Genomic DNA, 27,275 nt, shown 5'->3' with positions numbered 1-27,275 from the left:
TTCTTTATTGAAGAACTTGGTTGAGTGAAATCCAGAAATTTGTGAACTTGTATGTGTATGTAGCTGTAAGCCCAACTTGCTGCAAATTTTCGAATATTTTTTATTTAAAAAAAGTCCTTCTTTTATTATTGACGGGGCGAGTCATTTACATCTCCGTAATAATCAATTGATAGATTTACAATTAGTTAACAACCTGCAATTAAAAATTAATAAATGAAATCGTTAAAATTGTGCGTCGTAAACTTTTTTATTTGTAAGTTTGAATGAGTGATCCAATGGCTTGTGTGGAAAATTCAAGATCACGTAATTTCATACACTACGTTTGCACATTAGGGTGTCCGTTGTTTACCAACTTTTCAGTTTTATATTCAAAACCAATTACACTGTTTATTATATATTATAGTAGGCTATATAACATAAAAATTTTGATCCCGTTTGTGGTTAAGGTCTCCTGCATAAGGGCTACAGTTCAGATTACGCTAAGAAGACTCAATATCGACTGCTGAGTGGAGTACTACGTTTTCTCGGCTGCCTTTTCGAAACCCCCATATCTCTGTATTCAGTTGAAGAAATTCCTATTTCAGAATATATTTGAAGAACGCCTTATATGAGAGTAAACATAAGCTGTGGTGTCTATTAAAAAATTGTTCTGGGATAGGGCGATTAAAACAAATTCTAAAAAAGGCATTATTCAAAAGATTTCTGAGATAGGATATTTCGAAACGAAATAGCTCTGATATAGGGCAATTTAAAACAAACTCTGAAAAATGGCATTTCTAAAAATATTTCTGAGATAGGGTGTTACGAAACGGCGGTTGATATTCAACTCAGCAGTCGATATATTAAAATATTGTAACAAATCTGCCGCAAATCCTCTTATTTGCAATCCTCTGCTAAGTTCGAATCACTAAACTGTTGAATAAATAACTCCAATATTGAACAATGGAAAAATGGCCTTTATTAAAGTACTTCACCATAACACTTATACTTTACTACTCTCTGGCTTAATAACCAAACTGATTGATAGCTCAAATGAAACTCTACTATTCAAAATAATTCTGCTATAGCTCGCTAGATAGCGCTTAATTGAAATCTCAAATCAAACTGAATTGCAGCGCCTCTACATCTGTTGCCTTTTATACCCTTTGGTTTCCTCGTTCGCATTTTTCCAGAATCTACTAGCATTGTCCATGAGCTCTCAAACTTCTCAGCTATAACTAAAATTGCACAATTTTATACATCTTTTAGGCGCTTCCAGAATCTACTAGTCCAGTAGCTCTCAAACTTCTCAGATATATGCATGTGTTTGCGCATTGACTCTCCGCTGCTCGTATTCGTACATGGTACATATGTGTAGACGCAATTATTTATTCGTTTATGTTGATACATAAAGATTGAATTATTGATGTGAATGTTTGTAGTTTACAGTCTCTCGCGCGCACATAGACGTATAAGTAAATGCATCTGTGTGTGACATCTCTTGGCTGCCTTATATATGTGTATACATGATTTGATTATTGACGTAAATATCGCTTAGCATGGCCTTAGTGATGGTATAGCTTAGTGATGCTAATATCCGTGACAATATGAACTTTGATCAAACTAATGTGATATCGCTTACTATAATATTATCGATTTTAAGTATTAAAAAACAAAATATCTAATTTTCATTTTTGGAGTTTCCATAGAGAAATTTAAGTTTTGATTCCTGTTTGACATCCCTTAATCGTATCCAATAGGGACCAATATGAATTGTTGTCCTTAATATCACTGTTTGAAGGTGTGGGGCTAGTTCAAAAAGGAAAATAGAATTATAAGAATCACCCTAATGTACATACATACATATACATACTATGAATCAAAAGTGTCCGGTAGTAAACACTTTGGTTATTATTCAATTAATTTCTATACGAATTCGGCTATTGATGTATCAAGTTCAATGTCATATAATTATTTACAAGAATTATTTTCACACTCGTAAGCTAAGATGCAACAAAAAATGTGTATAAAAATATTTGGGGTTATACATTTCAGGCTTAAACGTTCTTGGGAGAAAAGTTTTGTATACCAACTGCCGTTACGACCTGGATTCTAGATAAGTTATGGTCTATCCTGCTCAATCTTCTTCTGCAGAGAGTGATGGAAGTGTCAGGCTACAGTTAAACGAAAAATTGCTAAGAAACCTCAGCGCAGGCAGATATTAAGGGAGAGCACTGTTACAGTTTTGTCTAAGAAACATTGTCGACAATACACATAGCTACGCGTTTGGCTTCAACAATGTCTTCAGCAAAAACAGTAGACACTTGTTCACTCCTCACAGTTTCGTCGGCAATACGAATACATCTCCGATTCTACGAAATTACATATTATATATGTAGGTCGCTGAATTTTTTAACAGGGACTAAAAGCGGTACTACTATAGATATTAAATCTGTCCGTTATTTAGAGATTTTATGATACCTTTGCATGGAACTCAAGGATATCCAATCTTACGTTTGTAAGTTTTTTTGTATTTGGGCGATTTTTCAATTGATTTATGGTGATTTTCAATCTTACCTTCGAAAAGAATATGGCCAACAACGAGTGAAATATAAACGAACACCCAATACGCGGCGCAGGAATGATACGAATGCAGAAAAATATCGATGCATGTTGTTTTTGTTATTGTTGTCATCGTAAAAAGACTCCCCGAAGGTTATATTCAATGTTTGCTCTCCGATGCTTCGAATACTATCGAAATTACTAAAAATCATCAGGTTTGGTTGGCGAATAGGCTAAGTAGAAGTTTAAAAGTATTAAGACCTGTTTTCATGAGAAGATTGCTTGTAAAGACTATTTAAGGAGCTCGAAAAAGGTTCTGGCCGGAATATTGATGGACACACGTGGCTATCAATAGCACCACGAAACAAGTAAAAACCGTTCTCCTGTTCTGTAGTAATTTTAAGTTAATTAATTAGCATCACGCTAACGACCAAGAGAAACAAGAAAAGAAGCTCAGGTTTAAAATTATTATGCGAGTGCCAATCTATGCAGTTATGCCATCCTTGGAGAGGAATTTATAAAATTGCATTTGTATTCAACATAACGACTGCTGTAGTGAAATTATTTTAAAAAAATTTAAATTTGTAGTAGTTAATTATAATTTCTTCAAGTAATAGACATTCACGAAATTCGAATATAAAAACCCGTTACAAGTATTTACCTATATATCGTCATAAGCATATTATCACAAAATATGGAAATTTTTAACGACTTTTTCATGACTGTTTTTACACGCTCTCAATGAATGTCCAACTTATTATTTACATTTTTGCTAACTCATTTAAGAAAGAGCATGAGATCGCATATGCCCATGTAAAATGGTAGCGCCCATACCAACGCCGTAGTAATTAAAAAAATGTCCCAATGTGATCAAAGTGTTTGTGCAGTACGTAGTGACGAATGCCGTTAAAAAAAGTCAATCAAGTTAAGATCTAAGCACATTTATCTGGTTAATTTCCGGATACCGGCAGACAAACCGGCGCCAACCAGTTAAAACAAGAAATAATAAAACAACAAATACACTCCCATACACACGTGCGCCTCGAATGAAAACAAACGCAAACCATCATCCCCAAAGCAGCAAAAACAATAACAATCACAAAGATTCCCTCGTAAAAGCAAAAGCTGGTCCAATAAACAAGGCTGTGCTCGATCGAACAACAATCAAACCAAGATCAAACCTTAATCAATCTTGTCATACGCCAGAAGAGCGGAATAGAGAATACACGGAAAGTAATAGAAGTCGTTGCGCTTGCGTTAATTGATGAGGGTGGCTTTGTTTTGTTGAAGACGCTTGTTCAAGATGAAGTTGTTGTAATTGTAAATAATAATAACTAACTTGTTGTTGTTAAACGCGTCTGCGCCATTAATTTATTAATTGAGTCGCGTTTACAGCAACGACTCGTGAAATGAATTTCTTATTTATTAATTTGCATCATAAACAATTAATTTTTTTTTATGTTGTAAAAGCAATTAAGATCTAAGCAAATCAAATAGTGATAATACAGCATTCCCTAAACAATTTGTGATAAATAATAATTGTTGTTACAGTTATTTAAATAACTTATATTCTTTATTATTAAAACTTAGGTAATTATTAATAATATTTGTTAGGAAATAAGTAAATATTTATATTCCAAATTCGCCACGCAAAAGTTTTCTTAACAAGGATTTATCTCAGGTATGCTCCTGATAAGGTGGTATCTCAGCGAAGTCATTAATAATGTCATATCTCAGGCGGCCGTTTCAAAAGGTTGTAACTAAAAAACAAATTTTTTGGACAAGAGGATATGAGTATTGTTGGATTTAATTGGTTTACACACTTTGTGAACGACTCAAACCCGTAAAATGTGGAAGACATATGACTGTATATTCTACTTAACTAATTATAGTCCTTTATGAAATGGAATTAAAGTAAAATTCATTTTGCCAAATAATTATTTGTTTAGTTACCTTTCAACAGTCTTACCAATAAAAACAAAATGCGGCAGTTTTTTGTCAAAAATGTCTCATGCACTTGCAAATTGCATGAGAGCAACCGCAAATGGAACTTACTGTGTAAAAAGCTAACTCGATTTCCAAATTTTTTGACAGAGTATCGCACTGCGTACTATTGGGTAAGCTAGGAAGATGGGGATTTCATTCCTCATTTCGACAATGGATAAGTTCATACTTATCCAATAGAGTCAATTTCGTCCTAATTGACGGTGTGGAGTCAGCACCTTATGTGGCTACATCGGGCGTGCCTCAGGGAAGCATGCTTGGTCCACTCTTTTTCATTATGCTTTTCAATGAAGTAAGTGCTTGTTGTAAGCAATGTCGTCATCTCATGTATGCTGATGATTTAAAAATATTTTTTAAAATTAAAAAAGAGTCTGATGTTTCCATACTTCAAATTGAACTCAATGATTTTAATGCTTGGTGCTGTAGAAATAAGCTCGCGCTCAATGTCAATAAATGTTACAGCGTTACGTATTCTAAATTAAGAAATACAGTGACTTCGACTTATCTTGTTTCTGATACAGCTCTATTTGGGGTAAGTAAAATAAAATTATGAAGTACTGTTTATCTGATTTAAAATTCGACCAGCCCCTTCCTCCTTATTCTTTAAGGTGTAAGCTAATTAACCTTCCTTCCCTGGAAAGAAGAAGGGTAATATCCACAAATATGTTCCTTTATGATATTGTCAATGGCATAATCGATTGTCCAATAATTCTTGAATCTTTGAACTTCCATGTTCAACAACGTAATTTGCGGCAACGTTATATGTTTGATCTTGAGAATTTTAAGTCTAATTATGAGCTGAATGGACCAATCACACGCGCTCTAATTGTAACCAACTCAATTAATCATAAACATTGTATTGATTTTTCTTTATCGCGGCAATGCTTTAAAAATATGCTCTTTTCTGCTTTATGTTAAGTGGTTCTTTATTATATATAAGTATATGAATTCTTATGTAATCTAGTCTGTAGGATTCTCTGTATATCATAGACTAAATAAATAAATAAATAAATTTTTGTTCTGCGTGTCTTTTCGGTTTGAAGTTTGCATACATATTTTACATCAGCCGTTTTTTTTTACATGTATATAAATCTACAATTACGGGTAAAAAAACGTCCATCTAGCGGCACATATTGAAGACCCGCGGCAGTGGTTAAATAAGTTACTACAAAACGGGTTGTGCTTATTAGCGGAGACACGCACCTCTGTTTGTATAACCTATAGCTGAATCAGTGGACAAACACACTTTTCGGCCGTAGAAAGGCAGAATAGTGTAGAGATAAAATGGAGATACACATTTCAGTTGCAGCTGAGCAGCAATTTTATAAGCGCAACGATTTTATAAGTGTAGATAAAGTTATGCACTTAGCAGTACATATAAAGTTTAAGCGCATGTGTATATACATACATGTATATAAAATTAAAGAAAAAAAAAACTTTTTTAAAAATAAGCTTTTATTATTGGTTAATAAAATTAACTAAAAAGTAAAAAATAAATTGACTGTAAAGAAATATAACACTTTAAAAGTTCATTGTAACCTTTAACGATAATTAGGCTTCTTCGTCTGCGACGAATTCCATATTGTACATAATTATATATATTTTTTATATATTTATGTATGTTTGTTTAATGGTGTGTTCAGTTTATACTTATATTTAAGAATTCATGAGCTTAACACCGGCTTATAATAATTGAATTTCAATTATTATATTTTCTAAGGGAAACTGAAAAGAAAGAAACATTTACTGGCATATTGCGATGGAACCATTTCGAAAACCGCCAACGTAATGATCATCAGGCAATTTTGTAATGTTATAAGCCGGTGTTAAGCTCATGAATTCTTAAATATAAGTATAAACTGAACACACCTTTAAACAAACATACATAAATATGTAAAACTGAGCCCGAGTTTACAAAGCTTCTCATTCGCAACGAAGAAGAACTTTACAAAAGCAAATCTACATGGCACACAAATTAATATAGACACAAAATGTCTCAATTGTGTTGTTAGTGTAGAAATGAGAAAAACTGAATTAAGCATGAAAACAAATACCAGCAGGATAGCCTAGTGGTTAAAGGCAACTGCAGTTTCACCATGTGATTCACGGTTCGAATCCCGGTGAAACTTTTGATAACATTACAAAATTGCCTGATGATGATTACGTTGGCAGTTTTCGAAATGGTTCCATCGCAATACGCCAGTAAATGTTTCGTTCTTTTCAGTTTCTCTTAGAAAACATAATAATTGAAATTCAATTATTATAAGCCGGTGTTAAGCTCATGAATTCTTCAATATAAGTATATTTTTTACATTAAAATTTTACATCTAAATTATTAAATCTTACAGTTTATATCACAGTCCTAATTCTTCTAATAAAAGCGTGTTAAATTTTGATGGTATAATTAAGAACATTTAGGACCTCCTTTTTTTGCTATCACAATCTTTTTTCTTAAATTTTATTTACTTTTTAGTTAATTTTATTAACCATTAATAAAAGCTTATTTTTTAAAAAGTTTTTTTTTTCTTTAATTTTATTTTTGTTCATTTTGTTCCCACGAGTATAGGACAAAAACGGTCCATCCCCCCAGAGGTGCATTGTAGAGAGATAAGGGCTTCAGTACAACAGGGTTCGCCCTGGTACCCTGAGGCGCAACGTTAGCGATATGAAATTTGTATACACCCTCATATCATTCAGCCCTCGGCACGTGCTCACCTTGGCATTGGGTCATAAATATTAATAATAAATCAGAAAAAATCCACATTCATAACCAACAAATTTTCTCTGTGGCAGAGATCGGCATCAGGTAACTTTTTTGATACTCTAATATATTATATCCGCAGCAATTTAAATATGAGTACGAATAAAGCAACCAAGCGCAGCTAGCCTGATCTATTCGTTTACATACAAAAATTGATGTGTAAGTATAAGCTATAATGTATATGGATACTAGCGACAACGGTCTCTCACGAACTATTTGCGTGTTTAGTCTGCTTTCGTATGAAATTTTAATTGAAATACGGGGCAAAAGTTTGCTTCGATGGGTGAATTTCAAAGCGTAACTGCTAGCTCAGATAATCAGTTATCAGCTGGGTGAAAGAAATTGTGCTTTTGAAACGATACGTTGAGCCAACTGGCAACAACAAATCGATAAAAACGTTGAGTGAATGGAGCGGAAATTTTTTATGCTCACTAATTCATCGTAAAGTTGCAACTGTGCGTTCCAAGAAGTTATCACTAATCAAATTGGCCAGCAGTTGTGCTTTTGGAATGCGCCCCATGCTTTGTTCAACTCATTCAAATGAATTTGTATATATGTGCATGCACATGTTCACGTGTCCTGCAACAACAAAACGTTAAATACATATGAATATACAGATTTTCAAGAAAACATCTCGTATGTGTTTGCCAAAAGTGGCTTCACTTCGGATATCAGCATCTTCGTTGTCAGACGCTAACGCGGTGTCAAAATGAAAAAGACTTTCAACCAAATTACTGATACGAATTGCTGAGTTTAAATAACTGTAACTGAGTATGAGTACACCATTGCTCATATCATGATCCGAATATATTTGGGCATATTCATAATCGAAAAAAAATGTCACTAAGTTAGTTGAAGCATTTTTGATAGAGAGCACATATAAAATTGTGTCAAACAGTGTTAACTAACTTAAAATCATATTTAATTGTTCAGTTAATTAGTTCAGTTTACAACTACTCATAGCACATCTCTGCTCTGTGGGTTAAATCTGTTTAAAATAAAATTCCAACTTTCGCATAACTAAAATTCCATCGCCAAAAATCTGTAAAACAAAATCAAGTGCGCAGAAAATTATGCAACATTTAGCGATAACAGCTTAACTTCTACGTTCGGTGTATACACAAACAAAACGAAGTTACCTGCGATCTTGATCCGCTGTAGGTTATTCACCATCCCTCTAAACAAAGAACATGGAAGTAAGCGTGGGATTCACCACGTGGTAAGAACATTTTCTTATATTAAATGGCATGGTGAATCCCATACCCGCGTAGTAATGGCATGGAATTGCTACAGCGGTTCGCGCCCGTGTTCAGTTAATTCAGTAACAGTTCATTAGTATGCAATATAAATATCTATGGTTACAAGCAACAACGGCCTAAGCCTCAGACTCCACGGATAGGTACCGCTGTAGCTAGGCCGGGTTTGTCTGGGACTTAGGCTTTTATTGCTTGTGAGCACAAATCTTTACCGATAACGCTGTTATCGATTAATTTATCGAATTCTCGCAAAGTAATATTGCATTGTCATCGGAGTTATACATGCGTGCAAAATTTCAGCTCAATCGGACAGCGGGAAGTGTATCAATTTTAACTTGCAAAATTTGATTACAGTAGGGGGACTCATGAAAGCATATAAACTTATAAGGTGTAAAATTATATCTATTTACACACGATGTTATATGAACGCACCTAGAATACTCTTGATAAACTTGATTGTTTATCAGATGTATTATTGCCAAACAAAAATTTTTAGATTGTTATACAAATTAAAAAATGCCAAGATTAAGTGAAAAATCAAAACTAAAACGTCTGTACTAAGATATTCTTGTAAATGACTTGCTAATGTTGGAGATTTCTGATGAAAATGCCTGCTGTAATGTCTGCAAGGTTGCATTCCTTTGAGTTTACCGCGTTTACACAATGAAATGTGCGCGTAAATTTATACAAATTGTGTAAATGATTTTTCATACAAAATTTGACAGTTCGTTTACGCACTAGATAAATTTGTACGTTCACACACTTTATAAGCATTTATACGGTTACATGAGTCCCGCTAGTGAAACTAAATAAAAGCTTATAAAAACACAGCTGTTGTCTTAACGCATAAAAAATGTTTTTTAAAGTCAATGGAAGCCTTCACTCCATTGAATTTTTTAAAAAAATGGGGCAATACAAAAAATTAGTATATCTGTTGAAAACAGAACAAAACTTATCAAAAGGCCATACAGCCTTTGTCGTAATAACAAAGCTAAACTTAAAGCTTATCGTACTAATTGGCCGATTACCAAAACCAAAGTCGATGTTCTATTATAAATAAAAATAAGCCGATTCTGAGAGCCCCCTTTCATATCTACCTAGCTTAAACACAAGTTTCTTCTCTTGTCTAATTAACGAAAAAATAATAAACAAATTTTATTGAAAAACAGCTTACATTTTTTACATTTATTAATTTATTCAGTCTACAGATTGGTAAATTTTACAGACTATATATACAATTAGATTTAAAGGTACTCATTACATATTGTCATGAACATTTATTTAACATACTATTTAGTTGAACTCAAATTAGGGTCCGCTTTAACAATATCGGAAAGGACGAGATTCTGAGCACCATATTGTTTATATATATTTTATATAAACAAGCAACACCTAGCACTCGCTCTTACTTGAGTAATGAATAGGCAGCAGGAGTCCACTGAGGATTGGTGAGCTCGTATATAATTCTCTCTTTCTCTCTCTCTTTGTAATTCTTTACCAAATTTCATCCAAATAACAAGCATATATAAAGGTTTTCTTCATATAGTAGTCATTATAATGCTGTCAGAATAAAGCGATGCAGGGTAGCAGAATGCATCTATAAAGCTGCAGCTAGAGCTGTACTACATGAGAGGTTGCAAAGAACGTGTTTCCAAGTCACCCGTCCTAATTATAGTTTTTAATTATTTAAGATAGTAGTACAAGCTTTCTATTTAGTAAAGTCGAGAAAGATATATCAAAGTTATTGTAATACTTACCAAAATTCTGACACATACAACGAAGAGGTCCATGCAACTCAAAATTAGATCGCAAATGCTTTAGCTAAGTGTGAAAAGGTTTCGAAAGTATAAAATTTGCTGTTTCCATTTCCATGAGTCTCTCAACGCGAAAAGTAAAAATTGTTTTTGCACTGATTCTAATTTATCGCAATGAACTTGATAACGCCGGTTCCATGCTTCTGTGGCTTGTTCCGAAATTGATCTAACCAACGAGGTCAAAAGGTGTTTGTTAATGTACGCGTCACTGAATTGCTTAAATCAACTCGGCGCAACTTTCAATATGAGGGTTAAAATCAAACTTAAGTTCTATTTCAACATCTAAATCCATGCATTTTGTTGTCCGCCTGGCAATGCTCGTAATTTATTTTTTCAATTGATATGTAAGCACTGATTCATAACAATATTTTATTTTTAAATATGTCATTGAATTGTTTACCCATTTCTAATTTAGATTTAAGATATGATCTTTTTACGTTTTCATTTAGCATTTTATACAATAGCGATAATTTGTTTTTGTTTTATGAACATGCACGTTTTAAAGCTTTAAATTTCTTTTCGCAAATAAAAATAATTGGCCTAGATAGTAATTTAATAACATTCCTACAAAAACATTTGTATATACATTTTTTAAACACTTCTATATTATTTGAAAATATTTCCTTCGAATGTGGTATTTTTCAATAAAATACTTTTTTTCTACTCAGCGTGTTTTGCACACAGAGTATATTAACTCTGATTGGATAACAGTTGGTTGTACAGGTTTCAAGGAATCGAGATAGATATAGACTTCCATATATGAGCAATTTTATTATTTTTGTAAAATGTATATTTTACAAGTTATATTATATTAAATAATTATACATAGAAAACGAGTAAATTAGAAAAAACAAAGTTCATAGACCGTATAGCCGACTATTTCAAAACCCGTGACGGTTTATCATCAGTGATCCACACATATTTTACAAAAATAATAAAATTGGTCTTGAAGACAGCAAATTAATATGATAATTAATTATTTACAGACCAATAAAACAAAAACATAACATTGAATTTTTTCGATAAAATTTTGAGGCATTGCTGAAACGCTATGAAATTTAAACTGAATGTTGTTTTTGAGACGGAGATTCTAAAAGTATGAGCAAAATTAATGTGACCCTCCAATACTCAAAACTATCATCAATCAAAGTAGCGATACTTTTTTTTTTGTCATTCTACTATATATTTGTGAAAGTATGTCTGTATGTATGTTTGGACTTGCAGCCTAAACCGCAGAATGGAATCGAACGAAATTTTGCCATGACATACCCCGAGTGCGTCAATCTATGGTGGGCTATATAAAAAAAGTTTTCGACAAGGGGGCGTGGCACCTCCCATACAACTGGAATTTTTCGTTGTCAATATATCTGAAAGTATTAAAGCTAGACGACTGAAATTAGGGGAGGAGGTATATAAGACTAATCCCTACCCCTCGTGAAAAATTGGGATAGCGAAAAAGGGGCGTGGCATCTCCCACACAAATGGGGGTTGTGAATTTTCTAATATATTAGTCTATATAGTACTGCTTTTATTTATACCCGAACGACGTCGGGTACTCTGTTAGTTTTCAATATTGACAGTTTTTTGCTTATAGCTTTTTGAAGCAACTGAGTATTGAAATTTTGATTATACACAATAATAGCCTATCAGGGACTAAAAATACCCAGGGCTTCAAATTCGATGTGCCCCTTTCAGTTTTGAAGGTAGAGGCAGAAAAATGGAAGCGCTTGGTTGCGTAAATTTTTTCCTGGAGCATGTTTTTTTGTGGGCACAGCTACAATTTTACTTTTATCACTTCATACACATTTGCTAATTTTTTCTCTACACCACAGTAGTATACCATCAATTGTCTCATCTTGGAATATTCACGCAAGGAAAGTTATTGATGTTATATACGACATTTTCGACAAAAATTGGCAAGCGTCAAAAAGTGTAGAAATTTTTTTTTTTTTAAACCAGGTTTTATTTAAAAGTAAATGAAAAGAAACACAAATTTGGTACAAAAATTAAAAAAAAAAATATTAATTAACTTTGCTCTGTGTACAATATTAATGTTTTAATGAAGTTCTGTGCTTACATTACTTTTTTCATGTTATAGCCTTACGATGTGGGAATAAAAAAAAAATATCGAAATGAAAACTACAGTAAGTTAAATGTCTTTAAAATACCATTTGTTTGATATCCATATTGAAGGTAAAAAAATATTTGACGGTTACCCGGTTTCATATTTTTGCCAATATCTCTAAAACCGGGTTTCGGATATCAACAAAATTTTACCTAAATATACCCCACACAGATATGTACATCCTGATAAAATTTCAACACAAGCAGTTAAGAAGTGTTTAAAGAAGTAAAAAAATGTAAGGTTTTCCGGGTTTATATTTTTATCAATATCTCCAAAACCGGATCTCGGGTACTAAAACTTTGTTACCTGAATATAATATGTTTTTAAAGTTTCAAAAGAATCGGTGGAAAGGTGTTAAAATAAATGTGTTGCAAACTTTGCAGTAAAAAATATTTTGCGGTTATTCGGTTTTATATTTTTACCGATATCTACAAAACAGGGGGTCCTGTATCAAAAAAATTTTACATAACTGACGGTTGCATATATCTCCATATATCGATATAATCGGTACAGAAGTGTTGAAATAAATGTATATTTAACATTGTGACCTCAATTTATATATATTTTGCTCGATCTTTTGACTATATCTTTTTGAGGCGTTATGTAAGACGAGTAACAGCGATGCATTATAGCTCCAATTTACCCCTCAATGTTCCTAACAAAAAGATATTTGCGTGCTACCATGTTTCAAAAAAAAATTTTTTCTCCAAAAAACCCAAAGTTTGGCGGAGTTCCCCATATCAAAATCATCAGTGTCGAAAAAAAGTTTGATTGAGCCATGTCCGCCCGTCTGTCCGTTAACACGATAACTTGAGTAAATATTAAGATATCTTCAACAAATTTGGTACACGAGCTAATCTGTATCCAGAATAGATTGGTATTGAAAATCGGATGATAACCACGCCCACTTTTTATATATATAACATTTTGAAAAACACAAAAAACCTGATTATTTGGTAAATTTGACGTGTGGACTGATGTTGAGACTCTTGATATAAATTTGAAAAAAAAATTTTAAATGGGCGTGGCACCGCCCACTTGTGCTAAATTCAATTTTAAAAATATTATTTATCATAAATCAATAATCGTTAAAGCTATCGTAACAAAATTCGGCAGAGAGAACCTTTACTATAAGGAATGCTTTGAAGAAAAATTTACGAAATCGGTTAAGGACCACGCCCACTTTTATATAAAAGATTTTTAAAACGGTCGCGGACGAATAAAATAATCTACATCTTTGCAAAAAAGAACTTTATATCAGTAGAATTTTACTTTTTAAATTGAATTATAACATTAAATTGGAAAACACTAAAATTTTTGAAAATGGGCGTGGCACCGCCCTTTTATGACTAAGCTATTTTCTATGTTTCGGGGGCCATAACTCAAAGAAAAATTAACGGATCGTAATAGTAAAAAATATTTCTAGTAAAAATGAACGGGATCGGTTAAAGATCACGGCAACTTAGATATAAAACAAATTTAAAAGGGTCGTAGACTAGAATAATAAGCTATAACTTAGCAAAAAATAGTTTTGAATCAATGAAATTTCACTTATCAAGTTTTATTGTAAGAGGAAATGGGGAGACATTTTTTTTTAAAGGGCGGTGCCACGTGTTATGTAGAAAAGTAATTTATCTGAAATGAAATTTGCAATTGAAGCTCACGCTGAGTATATAATGTTCGGTTACACCCGAACTTAGACTCCTTCACTTGTTTGTACCAAATTTGATTATGTCACTTTTTAGCTAGACGAACATATTTTTAAGCCTATAAAACCTCATAGATCGAATTCATTTCAAAATGTATCAATAAAAATGTAAACTTATCACAGTATGAGACGAGTTTTCTTCAAAATTTAAATAAAAATTCAAATATTTGTGGATAAAGTTCAAAGTGTAAAATTTCGTCTGGCCAGACGACAACGCTAAGATGTGTTGAATTTATTCACCGCTAATCGGAGGGTTAAACCAACGTTAAACGAAAGCCACAACTCCGTGCAACTTTCAATATAAGGGTTAAAATCAAACTTAAGTTCCATTTCAACATCTAAATCTATGAAGTTTGTTGTCTGCTCAGTAACGTAGTCCGCAATGATGTATGTATGTATATATGAACCGAAACTGGTTTTCTAGGAAAACGCATCCAAGCTGTTAGCATCACACCATTTAACTAAGTTTGAAATGGCTTCCTTGCGGAACACCAGAAGTAATATCAATTTTTTTTTTTTTTTTTTTTTTGATTTTCCTACTGTGGATATTTTGATGTATATTAAACCGATTTTTCGCCATCTCTTATGAATATTGGTTTGTACTATTAGGGTTGCGCCTTCTTCAGGGATATTTTTCGTTTCGAAATTTAAGTGCATATTCTCAAAAATAAATATTTTTATTAGCAGTGTTAGTGCCTGGTAATGCTCACAATTTATATTTTCAATTGATATGTACATAGGTACTGGTTCGTAACAATATTATTTTATTTTTAAATATGTCATTAAATTGTTTACCCATTTCTATTTTAGATTTAAGATATGATCTTTTTACGTTTTCATTCAGCATTTTATACAATAGCGATAATTTGTTTTTGTTGTATGAACATGCACGTTTTAAAGCTTTAAATTTCTTTTCGCAAATAAAAATAATTGGCCTAGATAGTAATTTAATAATATTCCTACAAAAACATATGTATATACATTTTTTAAACACTTCTATATTATTTGAAAATATTTCCTTCGAATGTGGTATTTTTCAATAAAATACTTTTTTTAATTATGTTATTTTTTGTCTCAAGATGAGGAGTTAAGCATCTTCCGAAATGGATCTATTCAACGAGCTGTGACAGTTGCCTTAAAATTTCCTTACTTCCATTCTGGTTTATATGTTTTTCCAACTAAAAAAAAATTATGTTTTAATAATAATAAAAAAAGAAAATTACTGTAAAAGTCTTGAGCTCAATTCGAACTCATGTTCATACAAATGTGCCTATAAAATTACAATAAAAAATTTTATTTCTCATCTAGTATGAGAAATAAATTATTTGCCTACGGACTGGAAATATCTAAAGATCTAGGGAGAGACTAAATTGACGCAGTTTCTGAACCCAAGTCAAGGACACTCTGACACTCTAAGGCGATTAAAATTCCTGGAATGCCGAACTTTCACCTTACAAAAATATATCTTGGGCTAAACGTAGCGGTCCGAGAGGGCCTGTATTTGTCCGTATTGTTATAAAAAAACTTAAATATGTCATATACCGATTTCAGACATAATCTTAGAGGAATCACAATTTTGTTTAATGAAGTAATTAATTTTTCCTTTTCACACAGGAACACTTATGTACTTCGTTTACGAATATCCGTTAGCAGCCAAAAAAAATTTTTTGCAAATATAAATTAGCCTGTTATTTAAAAAGCCCTGCTATCTTTTGCTGCAAAAATTAAATTTTTAAATTTTTTTGAAAATTTGCCAGATCTTTGACTCCATTAGCCATTCAATATAGCAATAATGAGGTTATTAAGAGTTTGTCCTTTTTATGGAAGATTATTTCATTAACTTTCTGTGTGAAATTGGTGTAAAGTATTAAAATACAATTAAACGGAAAAATAACTCTTTTCTGACAAATTTTTTTCGGAGACAAAGATTATTTCCAATTGCATTGCTGTTGTGAAATTGGCTGTAAACTTAAATAAAAATTAAAAAGTGAAGTTTTAAATAAACGAAAATTCGAACAAAATTTTTTTTATTCTCACCTTAAAATAATTTTTGAGCACTAAAAATTTCACAGATTGTTTGCACAAGAAAAGTTCTAAACTGTAACTGTAGTATCGTGCCACGATTGTTTTTGTATTTCATTAACGTAACACCTTTGAGCGCTTCACAGGAATAATAATATCCTTAGGTTATAGATTAGAATATAAATTTAAAATTTTTTTGTATTTTTCACTAAAAAATTACTATCTTTATTTAAGTTTGAGCTATTACTTTGAGCACTGTATTCAGTTTTTTTTTATTTTTTTTTTTTTTATCCTTTAACACAAAATATCCATTTATTTATCGTTTTATCGCTTTCTCACAATTTTCAAAATTCAAAACGTTTCGTATGGACTAACGATGTACAATTGAATTGTTTCCTCTATATGCGCTCGCTTTTATTGACCATCAGCTGAGAGCGTAGCATTTACGGCTATATCAAACTATCGATTGGCAACAACAAATATGTTCGATGTGTATGATATAAATGAATGAATGAATGTAGTAGGTATTGAGCTGCTGATCTGAGCTTGATATTGTTGTTGTGCAAAAGAATAGCCTGAAAGGGCCGCTCAGTTTTTCCCAAACCAATTCAGAGACAAATGGCACGCGCGCTTAGACAAACAATCCGAACATACACGACGCTTCAACTAAAGCCGGTCTCAATCGAACAATACCACGGAGTAGCATTCACAGCTTTTCTTGAAGCAAAGCTAACGACGTGTTTGCATTTGTATTTAGAAGCTGTTTTACAAGTCATAAAAGGGCTACTGAAGTACTAGAAATGTGCGTGTATACATGGAATTTAGATTACAAGTTTTTCATTTCATTATATTGAATTAACTGTTTGCAGAGAATATTGTTAAAATTTCAATATCAAAATTTATCAAGACACTCTTTGGGTTATTCCATAGAAAAAGAAACCCCAAATAATGCTTTGTCCCTGTTCACACATGAATACAAATTGTATACAACAAATTTTTTTTCTTATACCTAGCTTCGTCGCCCTCTCGACAAGCAATCGGTTAAAAAGCAATATGTTTTGGTGAGATCGAGTTTCTGTATATGGACGCAGTAAGTTCAAAAGTCAGATTAACAAATTCTCTGGGAATCAAGAATGTTGTTTAGAGATAAAATACTTACATGCTTAAAAATTATGCGTATCCAGTATGAATCGTCCCACCCGTCACAGCCGAAAATTAGCCTACCTTTTTTATTGTAATATACATATATGTAATATGTTTATGAGAATACAAAAAATGGATCATGAAACATATGGCAAAATTGGAAGAAATTTGTATAGTTTGGCTGAAATTTGTAAGAGCTTGATGGGCGATGATTTCAATGTCCCATCCGTCATTGTCATAAAATATAAAAATTATATTAAACGTACCTGCATATAAGAAAAAATTCACTGTGACGTGGCCATTATTAGCGGCATTTTGCTGCGTCGAACTTGCTAATATTCGCCACACTGTCATCCACCTTCTTCGTCGGATCGTCTCGATTTCCTGCTTAAAATGTTTTTAGCCTCTCCAAGTGAACCAGCCTTTCTTTGACTTGAATTTGAATTTCGGGGACAAAGCTGTATAACAGCACTAAAAAACCTTTCAGAAACCCTTTTAAATTTATTTCCTTGTCGTACTTGGATTTCATCTTATCCCAGCAAAAAATAACGATTTAAATTTTTCTAATATTTATTCCCGTTTGTTATTTAGGAAAAATTAGTATTTTGGTGTTCCTCATTTGGAAAAATCAATACTAAAAGCATTCTTCGTTTGCAACAACAAAATTCAAAAGCATCCTTCTGTGAATAAATATATTTAAAGGCATTTATCAAGTGAATAATTGCATTTTAATAAATTTGTTCGCTTTGTCAGCTGGATTAACTTTGTTAACATAAAGGTAGTTTGTAGCGGCATAAACTAATAATAGTAAATATCTTTTTGAAAGGAGGTATGTCGGTTTCTTGGAAGTCATCTCCCATCGCTATTTAATATGAGCAAAACGGGGTCATAACCACGCCCAATTTTTATATACATATATACAAATTTGGAAAACACCAAAAACTTAAAACGTGATTATTCAATATAAAATGAAGCTACAATAAAAAAAATTACATGCGTGGGTTGATATGCTTAGCTCTAGTTAACTTTTTTTTTCAAAAAGCGGCGTGCACCGCCCACTTCCGACAAAATCCATTTTCAAAATCACAAAGCATGTTTGGAATAATAACTAAAAAATGGTTTATTCTTTATTCCGGAATAACAAAATAATCTTGCAGTCCTCTGGGGATGCAGTCAAAGAAATAACTTTTTTTTAGGCTAAAAGTAATGCCAATTAAAAAAATGAAAAAATGCAAAGAAAAATTTATTAACTAATTAATGTTTTGAACCTTTCGCTGAGCATGTGTAATGCATTCACTACGCCTGTCTGGAATTTATTCAAACTTTCTCATATTTTTGCGCTCTTTCATTTAATTAGCGATGTTTTTATATGAGGCACCAATCACTTGGGGACTTCAATTGAGTTGCGTGGGGCAAGTTGATGAAGAATCACATTTATTTGTATACAAAAAGAGCATAAACATAAGTAACACAATACATATACATATATGTATGCATGCATGCTTACATATTAAGCTGGGTCGATTTATTAACCTATATCGCGCCATCGATATTTCACTAAGCATATCCAAAAAAATAATTTTCGAGCCTGCAAAATTTGAGTTTTTTGACTTTTTTCTTTGATTTTTAAGGTTTTTTTCATGACCTACTTAAAAAATTTTCGTTTGATTTAAAAATTTTCATGTATACCCTGTCCGACTCAAAATTGTCCGCTAAAATGTTTGGCGAAAACAGTTTTTTGAAAAAAAAAATATTTTTTGGGTTTTGTGGAGTGTTTTGTTGAAAAAATTTATTTTTTCGCCATTTTTTTAAGGGTTTCTTCAGAAACGTGCAAAAGTGTTGCCGATGAAAACGAATTTGTCTCATAGTTCCTATCCCACTTAAAATTATGCGGTAAAAACGTTGGCATTAACAGTTTTCTAAAAAAATTTTTTGTTTTGGTTTTTGGGACTTGTTTTTTCCGAAATCGATTTTTTTCATTTTCAAGGCTCCAAATCATTTTTTATGTATATGTTTCCGTTAGACCCACCAATAAGTATACCAAAATGATCAGGGGACGAGCTAAGTTGATTTAGCCATGGCCGTCTGTCCGTCCGTCCGTCCATCTGTCCATCAGTCCGTTTGTTTGAACGCAAACTAGTCCCTCAATTTTTGAGATATCTTGATGAAATTTGGTAAGCAGGCATATTTTGATTGGGGATTTGACATTTGTCGGAATCGACCGGATCGGACCACTATAGCATATACCTCCCATACAATCGATTGTTCAATAAGAGAGTTTTCGCCATTTCTGCCTCATTTTAACAGCTAGCAACATCAAATTTTACCACACGCTTACGTATTGGGCAGAGATGGTTGTCTGAAAAAAATCGTCAAGATCGGACATAAAAAAAAAACCGATTGTTGAGATAAGACGATTTTCGCCATATCATTTCTGACTTATTTTTTTTTATGTCCGATCTTGAGGATTTTTTCAGACAACCATCTATGCCCAATACGTAAGCGTGTGGAAAAATTTGATGTTGCTAGCTGTTAAAATTAAGCAGAAATGGGGCAGAAATGGCGAAAACCCTCTTATTGAACAATCGATTGTATGGGAGGTATATGCTATAGTGGTCCGATCCAGTCGATTCCAACAAATGTCAAATCCCCCATCAAAATATGCCTACTTACCAAATTTCATCAAGATATCTCAAAAATTGAGGGACTCGCGCGGGCTCGTGGGGTTACTCTGTCTCGGTTTCGACTATCTTTGTGCTGGCGTCCCGCGTTGTTATCATGTCGAGCCCAGTGCAGCAACGTGTGATGGCCGAGAGAGCATTTTCGGCAGTTGAGGCAGTGCCGATGGGTTTTCGCACATTGGTATCTCTCCTCGGGTTGCATCGCTAAAAATGCCCGGAACTGTCTCAACACGTGTCGATGACCACACAGGCGACACTTTGGTCCCTCGGTTGTTCTGCGGGTCCTGTAACGACAAGAAAAGAAAAGTACGTATTTCTCAAAAAATGAGTTAGAAAATACGTTGGTGAGGGTATCTTATATATTTACAGATTGCTAGGGGAATGAAGCAGAGGGTACCAGAGGTAGGGTTGGCACTACAAGGCAGTTGGTAGCATGCATAGTTTGGCAATATACCGGGTTATTAGTCCGTGTTGGGTTTTGAGTTCCACAACTCGAACATGGTTATCCGATCCAGGGTGTAAAGTGATTACTCGCCCCAAACGCCATTCGTTCGGTGGTAGTAAATCATCCTTTACCACGACTAAATCTCCAACTTGAATATTGCTTTGAGGGCATTTCCATTCGTACCGCTTGTGCAGCTCCTTGAGATACTCGTTCTTCCATCGTGTGCTGAACTGGTGGTGAAGCACTTTTAGTTTCAGCCATTTATTGACTAGGGTGAGATGCTCTGCAGTTGGCTTCGGCAATGATAAGAGTGGCGCGCCACGTAGGAAATGCCCTGGGGTTAGGACTAGGGGATCCATTGGATCTTCGGACATAGGGGAGAGCGGTCGGGAGTTGAGGACCGCCTCTATGCGTACTAAGAGGGTAGTGAGCTCTTCGAAGGAAAACTACTGGTTTCCTGCTACCTTCGTAAAGTGTATCCTGAAACTTTTCACGGCCGCTTCCCATAGACCACCCATGTGTGGGATGAATTTCCATGAGAATCCGTGAGTTGCATGCTTTTCGGCGACGTCTGTAGTGACTTCCTTGAGGAATGTGGTGAACTCCTTTTGTAATCCGCCTTGTGCGCCAACGAACGTCTTTCCGTTGTCAGAAAATATGTGATGGGGTAGGCCACGGCGGCCAGTGAATCGGACAAAGGCTGCGTTGAAGGCGTTCATGGTGAGATCAGAGCACACTTCTAAATGAACAGCCTTTGTGGAGAAACAGACGAGCACACAAACATACGCTTTCACATACGAAGCTCGGAGAAGGGGAGAAGTTTTTAGCATAAATGGTCCAGCAAAGTCGACTCCTGTTGTGTGGAAGGGTAGGGAATGTGTTGACCTCTCGGGTGGCAAGGCTGCAATTATCTGCGTTTTCATCTGCTGTTTGTAGATGGTGCAGGTTTTACAGTGGAAGATGAGCTTTTTGACCTTTTGCTTCAAATGTGGAATGTAGTACTGTTGCTGTACCATTCGGATCATAAGCTGTTTTTCGGCGTGCAGTAGGTTCGCATGGAGGAAGTTCAACAGAAGAGAACTAAATCGAAAGTTTTCGGGTATGATAATTGGGTGCCGCTCATTAAAGCTACATGTGGCATAGGCCAATCTTCCGGAAACTCGCATGATTCCTGAGTCCTCTAACATAGGGTTTAATGTCAGAAGGGTGTTCTTTTTGGGTAAGGGTCCTGACGTTTGAGGCTGTTCTATCGTGTCTCCGTAATGATTCCCTTGAGTTTGAATGATGATTTTGATTTTGGCATCATTCACTTCGGCGTGGGTGAGGTTGAGCGTGGCTGGAACTTTTAGTTTCTTTGCTTTCTGGATAAAACGCAACATATAGGCCACGACTCTTACTGCTCGAGAAAACGACGAAAACGGTCGAGTATATCTATTTTTTCTTCATGCATGGTGTGGAACACTTCCACATGTCATTGTTCGGGGGAAGTTGGGTGGTGAGATATATCCATTGGCCACGAAGTTGATGGATTGATAAGCCAATTAGGTCCTTCCCACCATAATAGACCTTCGACTAAGTCCTGAGGCTTGCAGCCTCGAGTGCCCAAATCCGCTGGGTTATCGCTGCTGGAAACGTGTCTCCAACTGGCGTTGTCAACGGTTTTAATGATTTCCGAAGTCCTGTTGGCGACGTACGTTTTCCAGGTATGGGGTGGTTTTTCTAGCCATGCCAGTACGATGGCAAAATCACACCAGAGAACAAGTTCGTGTTGGGGTAGATTCAGCTCACTTCGCAGCTGTTTCACTAATTTTAAGAGTCAGACTGCTCCACAGAGTTCCAACCGAGGAAGACTCACGGTTTGAAGGGGTGCTACTTTGCTTTTAGCAGCTTGCGAATGGGATGAAAAACTATTTTTATGGGTTTGTACCCGTAAATATACGCAGGCACAAAATGCTTTATCCGAAGCATCTGAAAATCCATGCAGCTGGATGAGTTTATCGGGGCAATACTGTACCCACCTAGGGATTTTAATTTCTCTGATGTGGGGTAAATTTTCATAAATTGACGTCCATTTTTGGAGAGTCCCGGGTTTCACATCTTCGTCCCAATCCGTTCCTTCCATCCAGAGCTGTTGCAGCAACATTCTTGCAAGAATCATTATTGGCGATAGCCATCCTGCGGGGTCAAACAGTTTCGCAACTGCTGATAAAATCTGCCTTTTCGTAGGCGTGTTTTCTGCTGATGGTGGATCATACGTATAGGTGAAGGTGTCGGTTAGCGCGTTCCACTGAATTCCAAGGTTTTTTGTGGAACTCGAATCGTGGAATTTAATAAGGTCGACGTCTAGCAAATCAGGGTCGGGAACGGGTTTTAAAATCTCAGGGTGATATGCCGACATCTTTCTCAAAGGGAACCCTGCCGATTTTAAAGCTTCGATAACTTGGGTAATGGAGTTCAAATTGGACTGTATATTATGATCGTGTGACAAAATATCGTCAACATACGTTTCATTGAATAAAATATTTTTTGTGAGCGGATATTCATCTTGGCAGTCGTGGGCGAGTTGGTGTAGGGTTCGAATTGCCAAATATGGCGCGCAATTTACACCAAAGGTAACTGTTTTTAGTCGAAAATCTTCTATCGGTATAGTTGGGTGTTTTCGAAAAACGATTCAATGAAAACCTTTATCTTTTTCATGGATGAGTATTTGGCGATACATTTTCTCAATATCGCCGTTAAAAACAAACTTATAAAGTCGCCATTTAAGTATAACGAGCATTAAGTAAACTCTGACTGTGGGCAATAACTTAGTTAGTTTCGGCAAAATTATTGCTTGAGCGTCTATCATTTGGGTTAAGTCTGCCGAACAGAATGTTATCTGTCAGACTTTATTTGCATTCTTCACAACCGTTTCACCCATTCCAGATATCTGGTGGAGAGACTCTTTTCTGGGTAGACCAAGAAGCTTTTGTATACTAGATGATACAACAGTTTTTTGTGAACCTTGGTCTATTAGGGCACGAATTTTATGAAATTCACCAGCAAAGTATACCGATACTACTGCTGTTGGTAGTAGGGTGGTTCCATGATTACTCGAAAAGAGTGTAGAACCCTGACGCAAGATTTGACTGCGTGGTATTGATTGCATAATCTACATGAAGCCGTTTTACTGAACTCCGTGTGATATGGATGGGTTCTATAATTTTTCGGATAATGCAAAATGTACCATCGTGGAATCATCCTTCTTAATAGCGCATATAAGGTCCTTTCAAGTGTATTGTGTGAAAGATTGAAGCCCACCGTAAACCGGCTGATTGGACCTTATCAGTGCGGCTTCAGACCTGGTAAATCTAGCATCGACCAGATTTTCACAATGCGCCAAATCTCGGAAAAAACCCGCGAAAAAAGAATCGACACACATCACCTCTTCATCGATTTTAAAACCGCCTTCGACAGCACGAAAAGGAGCTGCCTATATGCCGCTATGTCTGAATTAGGTTTCCCCGCAAAACTTATACGGCTGTGCAAAATGAAGTTGAGCAACACCATCAGCTCAGGCAGAATTGGGAAGGACCTCTCCGAGCCGTTCGAAACTAAAGGAGGTTTCAGAAAGGTCGACCCACTATCGTGCGATTTCTTTAATTTGATGCTGGAGAAAATTATACTAGCTGCAGAACTTAACCGCTCTGGAATAATATTCTATAAAAGCGTGCAATTACTGGCGTATGCTGATGACATTGATATCATCGGCCTAAATACCCGCGCCGTTAGTTCTGCTTACTCCAAACTGGAAAAAGAAGCGGTAAAGGTGGGTTTGATGGTGAATGAGGACAAAACGAAGTACCTGCTGTCATCGAGCAAAGAGTCAGCGCATACGCACCTTCGCAACCACGCTACTGTTGGCAGCCATAATTTCGAAATAGTAAAAGTCTTCGTTTATTTGGGAACCAGCATCAACACTAGCAACAACATCAGCACTGAAATCCAGCGAAGAATCAATCTTGCCAATAAACGCTACTTTGGACTAGGTAGGCAACTGAAAAGTAAAGTCCTCTCTCGGCAACGAAAATCATACCTACAAGTCACTTATCGTACCCGTCCTGCTATATGGGGCAGAAGCATGGACCATGACAACAGCAGATGAAGCGGCTTTGGGAGTGTTCGAGAGAAAAGTGCTTCGAAAGATTTACGGACCTCTACGCGTTGGCGATGGCGAGTACCGAAGAAGATTTAATGATGAGCTGTACGAGCTATACGCAGACATCAACATAGTCCAGCGAATTAAAACGCAGCGGCTGCGCTGGCTAGGTCATGTTATGCGAATGAAAGATGATGCTCCGGCCAAGAAAGTGTTTCTATCGGAACCCGCCTATGGAAGCAGAGGTAGAGGGCGGCCCCCACTCCATTGGAAGGACCAGGTGGGAAACGACTTAAACTTCATTGGTGTGACCAATTGGCGCCGGTTGGCGGAGCGAAGGAGCGACTGGCGCGCCTTGTTGGATGGCCATAACCGTTTAGACGGTTAAGCGCCAATTAAGTAAGTAAGTAGGGTCGAGTTTTGATTCACCATTCGTGGTATAAAACTCGAAAATTGGGGTTTCGCCTTGCCTGGTCTATAGGTACTTAATCTCTCTACTACCTCGTATCCGCTGGTGAGGAATTTATTCATATCCTCCCAAAGGGGGAACTCTTTCCGAGAGCTGAGGGATTGTACCCATAGTAAAAGGCTTTCACTTGGCAGCTTTGATGAGCACAGATAAACGAAGATTGGGTCCCAGTCCGTTGTCGGGATTCCTTGGGTGTTAAGGATTGACATGCAGTTGTTGATCGTTGTCTGCATCTTCTGTATTTGTTCTCCGTTTTCCGCGAGTATGGTGGGTAGGTTGAACAGCGTCTTCAATTGGTTGTCGACGAGTATCCTTTTGTTCTTGTACCTAGATCTGAGCGCTTCCCAGGCAAGCTCGAAATTATCATCGCTCAGTGGATATTGTTTTACAATAAGTCCTGCTTGACCTTTCGTTTTCAGGCGTAGGTGGTATAATTTTTGAGCGGGTGATAATTTAGGGTGGTTTTTATAGACTGCCGTGAACATATCTCTGAAGGGTGGCCAGTCTTCGTATCCACCATGGAAGACTTCGGTGTCACATGCTGGTACTTTCAAATAACAACCATTTGAGTTTGAATCATTTATTGGGTGGCGGGTATTTGTTGTTGGTTGGTGCTAGCAGTGTTGAAAGTTTGTAAGGCTTCCATAATTTCAGATTTGCATATTTGGTAAGTTTCCATGCATTTAGAGAATTTTTGCTCAACCGAGCCGCTAACATCTGTATAATTATCTGAGAAACTAACTTCTCGATGGGACTCTAGCACCTTTGTCCATATTTTATCAAGGTCTTCTAATATGACCTTAAGCATACACTCTAATAATTCGGTAGCTTGGGAGGGTGACCATCTTGAGCAGTAAACCTCTAATTGGTTACCGTCATATATGAATTCCTGCAGGCATTGGTCTGCAGTGGTAAATTTTTGGGTTTCCCTTGTTTTTGGCATTATAATTTAATGTAATGGAAGAAATGGAGCTTTTATTAAGCTGTGAAAATAGAAAAGAATTGTCAAAAGGGCAAAAAAAAAATTTTTTTTTTGAAACCAGCCTAATGTATGCTTGGTTCTTTATACGGGCTTGTATCAACGCTTCTGAGTACAAGTATATGTAAATAGGTGTTCACTGTGGTTTTTTTTTTGAGACCCGCCTAATGTGTGCTGGGTTTTTTGTTATATGTGTTTGTCTCAGCGCTTCTGAGTGCAAGTAATATGGGTATATATTAGGGCGGGTCGATTTAAAAATCGCTCATTGCTCTATGAAAATCGTATTCTAGGGATCAAAATAAGAAACTTTGCGAAGGAACCATATCTCTAAAACGAATTCTGATGTACCCCCCCCCCCCTTTGGGTCGAACTTTTGGGTAGGGGCAATTTCAATTCTACCTGCTGTGTCTTGTGGTGGCTTAAAAAAAACAACACAAGCAATTTTACGATCTGCAATTGTGTCACAGTGACCTTCATTTTTTAAAACGGTTGAATAAAAAACCCACACAACTATGTTTACGACGTGCAAATGCATCACAGTGATGCCTTGATTTTAAAAGGGGGTTGTAAAAACGCAAATTTCTAATAATTTTTTTTAATTTCTTTTCTATTACTAAGTTAAATTCATTTTTTCATTTACATATGTTCTGACTAAATAAATTTCTAAAGAGAAAAATAAACTCCAAAAAGAAAAAACATAGGTATTTCAAAGTGGGATTTTTCAAAATTTGCCCCTACGACCCAAAGGGAGGACATCAGAATTCGTTTTAGAGGTATGGTTCCTTCGGCAAAGTTTCTTAGTTTGATCCCTAGAATATGATTTTCACAGAGCAATGGGCGATTTTTTTGCCTCCCCACAAATCGACCCGGCCTAGTATATATGTATATGTGTAATATATTTGCCGCTCAAACCGTGGTGTACCAACAATACCTTTTGCAGTGCCAAATGCGCTTGATTTATTGACCGATGATCTTCTTTGTTGCTTCCTTCTCTTATATATGTAGTTACATATGGGCATGCACTTACTTTGTTGAGGGTGTTTTTGGCGTAAGCAAAAAGATGTACAAGTGCGTGTGGGTGCATGTACTTGTAGGTTTGTATGCAAAAATGATCTTGAGTGCACCGGTAAAATAAACTTTAGGAAAAGTGACAAAAATTTGGCAAAGTTCGTTGCTTTGGGTTTTTTAT

General features: G+C 35.4%; 1 protein-coding gene across 2 annotated transcripts; it reads right to left on the bottom strand.

Moving 5' to 3' along the window:
* Positions 1–56: 56 nt before the first annotated feature.
* On the bottom strand, positions 57–16,675 carry LOC137253477 (uncharacterized). 2 transcript variants are annotated; one of them, XM_067790448.1, is made up of 2 exons: positions 16,247–16,637; positions 57–193 (listed from the first exon to the last, which is right to left on the bottom strand). In XM_067790448.1, exon 1 carries the CDS (start codon positions 16,347–16,349, stop codon positions 16,248–16,250), a length of 102 nt encoding a protein of 33 aa, XP_067646549.1. In that variant the 5' UTR covers positions 16,350–16,637; the 3' UTR covers positions 57–193; position 16,247. The 2 variants fall into 2 exon arrangements, with proteins under 2 accessions (XP_067646549.1, XP_067646550.1); XM_067790449.1 differs by lacking the exon at positions 57–193 and adding an exon at positions 10,442–10,542 and having other exon boundaries at positions 16,247–16,675.
* Between the last annotated feature and the right edge of the window lie 10,600 nt (positions 16,676–27,275).

This window comes from Eurosta solidaginis, chromosome 5 (assembly GCF_040869045.1).
Source record: "Eurosta solidaginis isolate ZX-2024a chromosome 5, ASM4086904v1, whole genome shotgun sequence".
Classification (NCBI taxonomy): domain Eukaryota; kingdom Metazoa; phylum Arthropoda; class Insecta; order Diptera; family Tephritidae; genus Eurosta; species Eurosta solidaginis.
Note: the sequence above shows the minus strand (reverse complement) of the source record. Positions and strands in the feature narration are given on the sequence as shown.

Excerpts from the sequence above, each read along its gene's own strand:
- LOC137253477 (XM_067790449.1), bottom strand. The coding sequence starts at position 16,349 with ATGAAATACAAAAACAATCGTGGCACGATACTACAGTTACAGTTTAGA.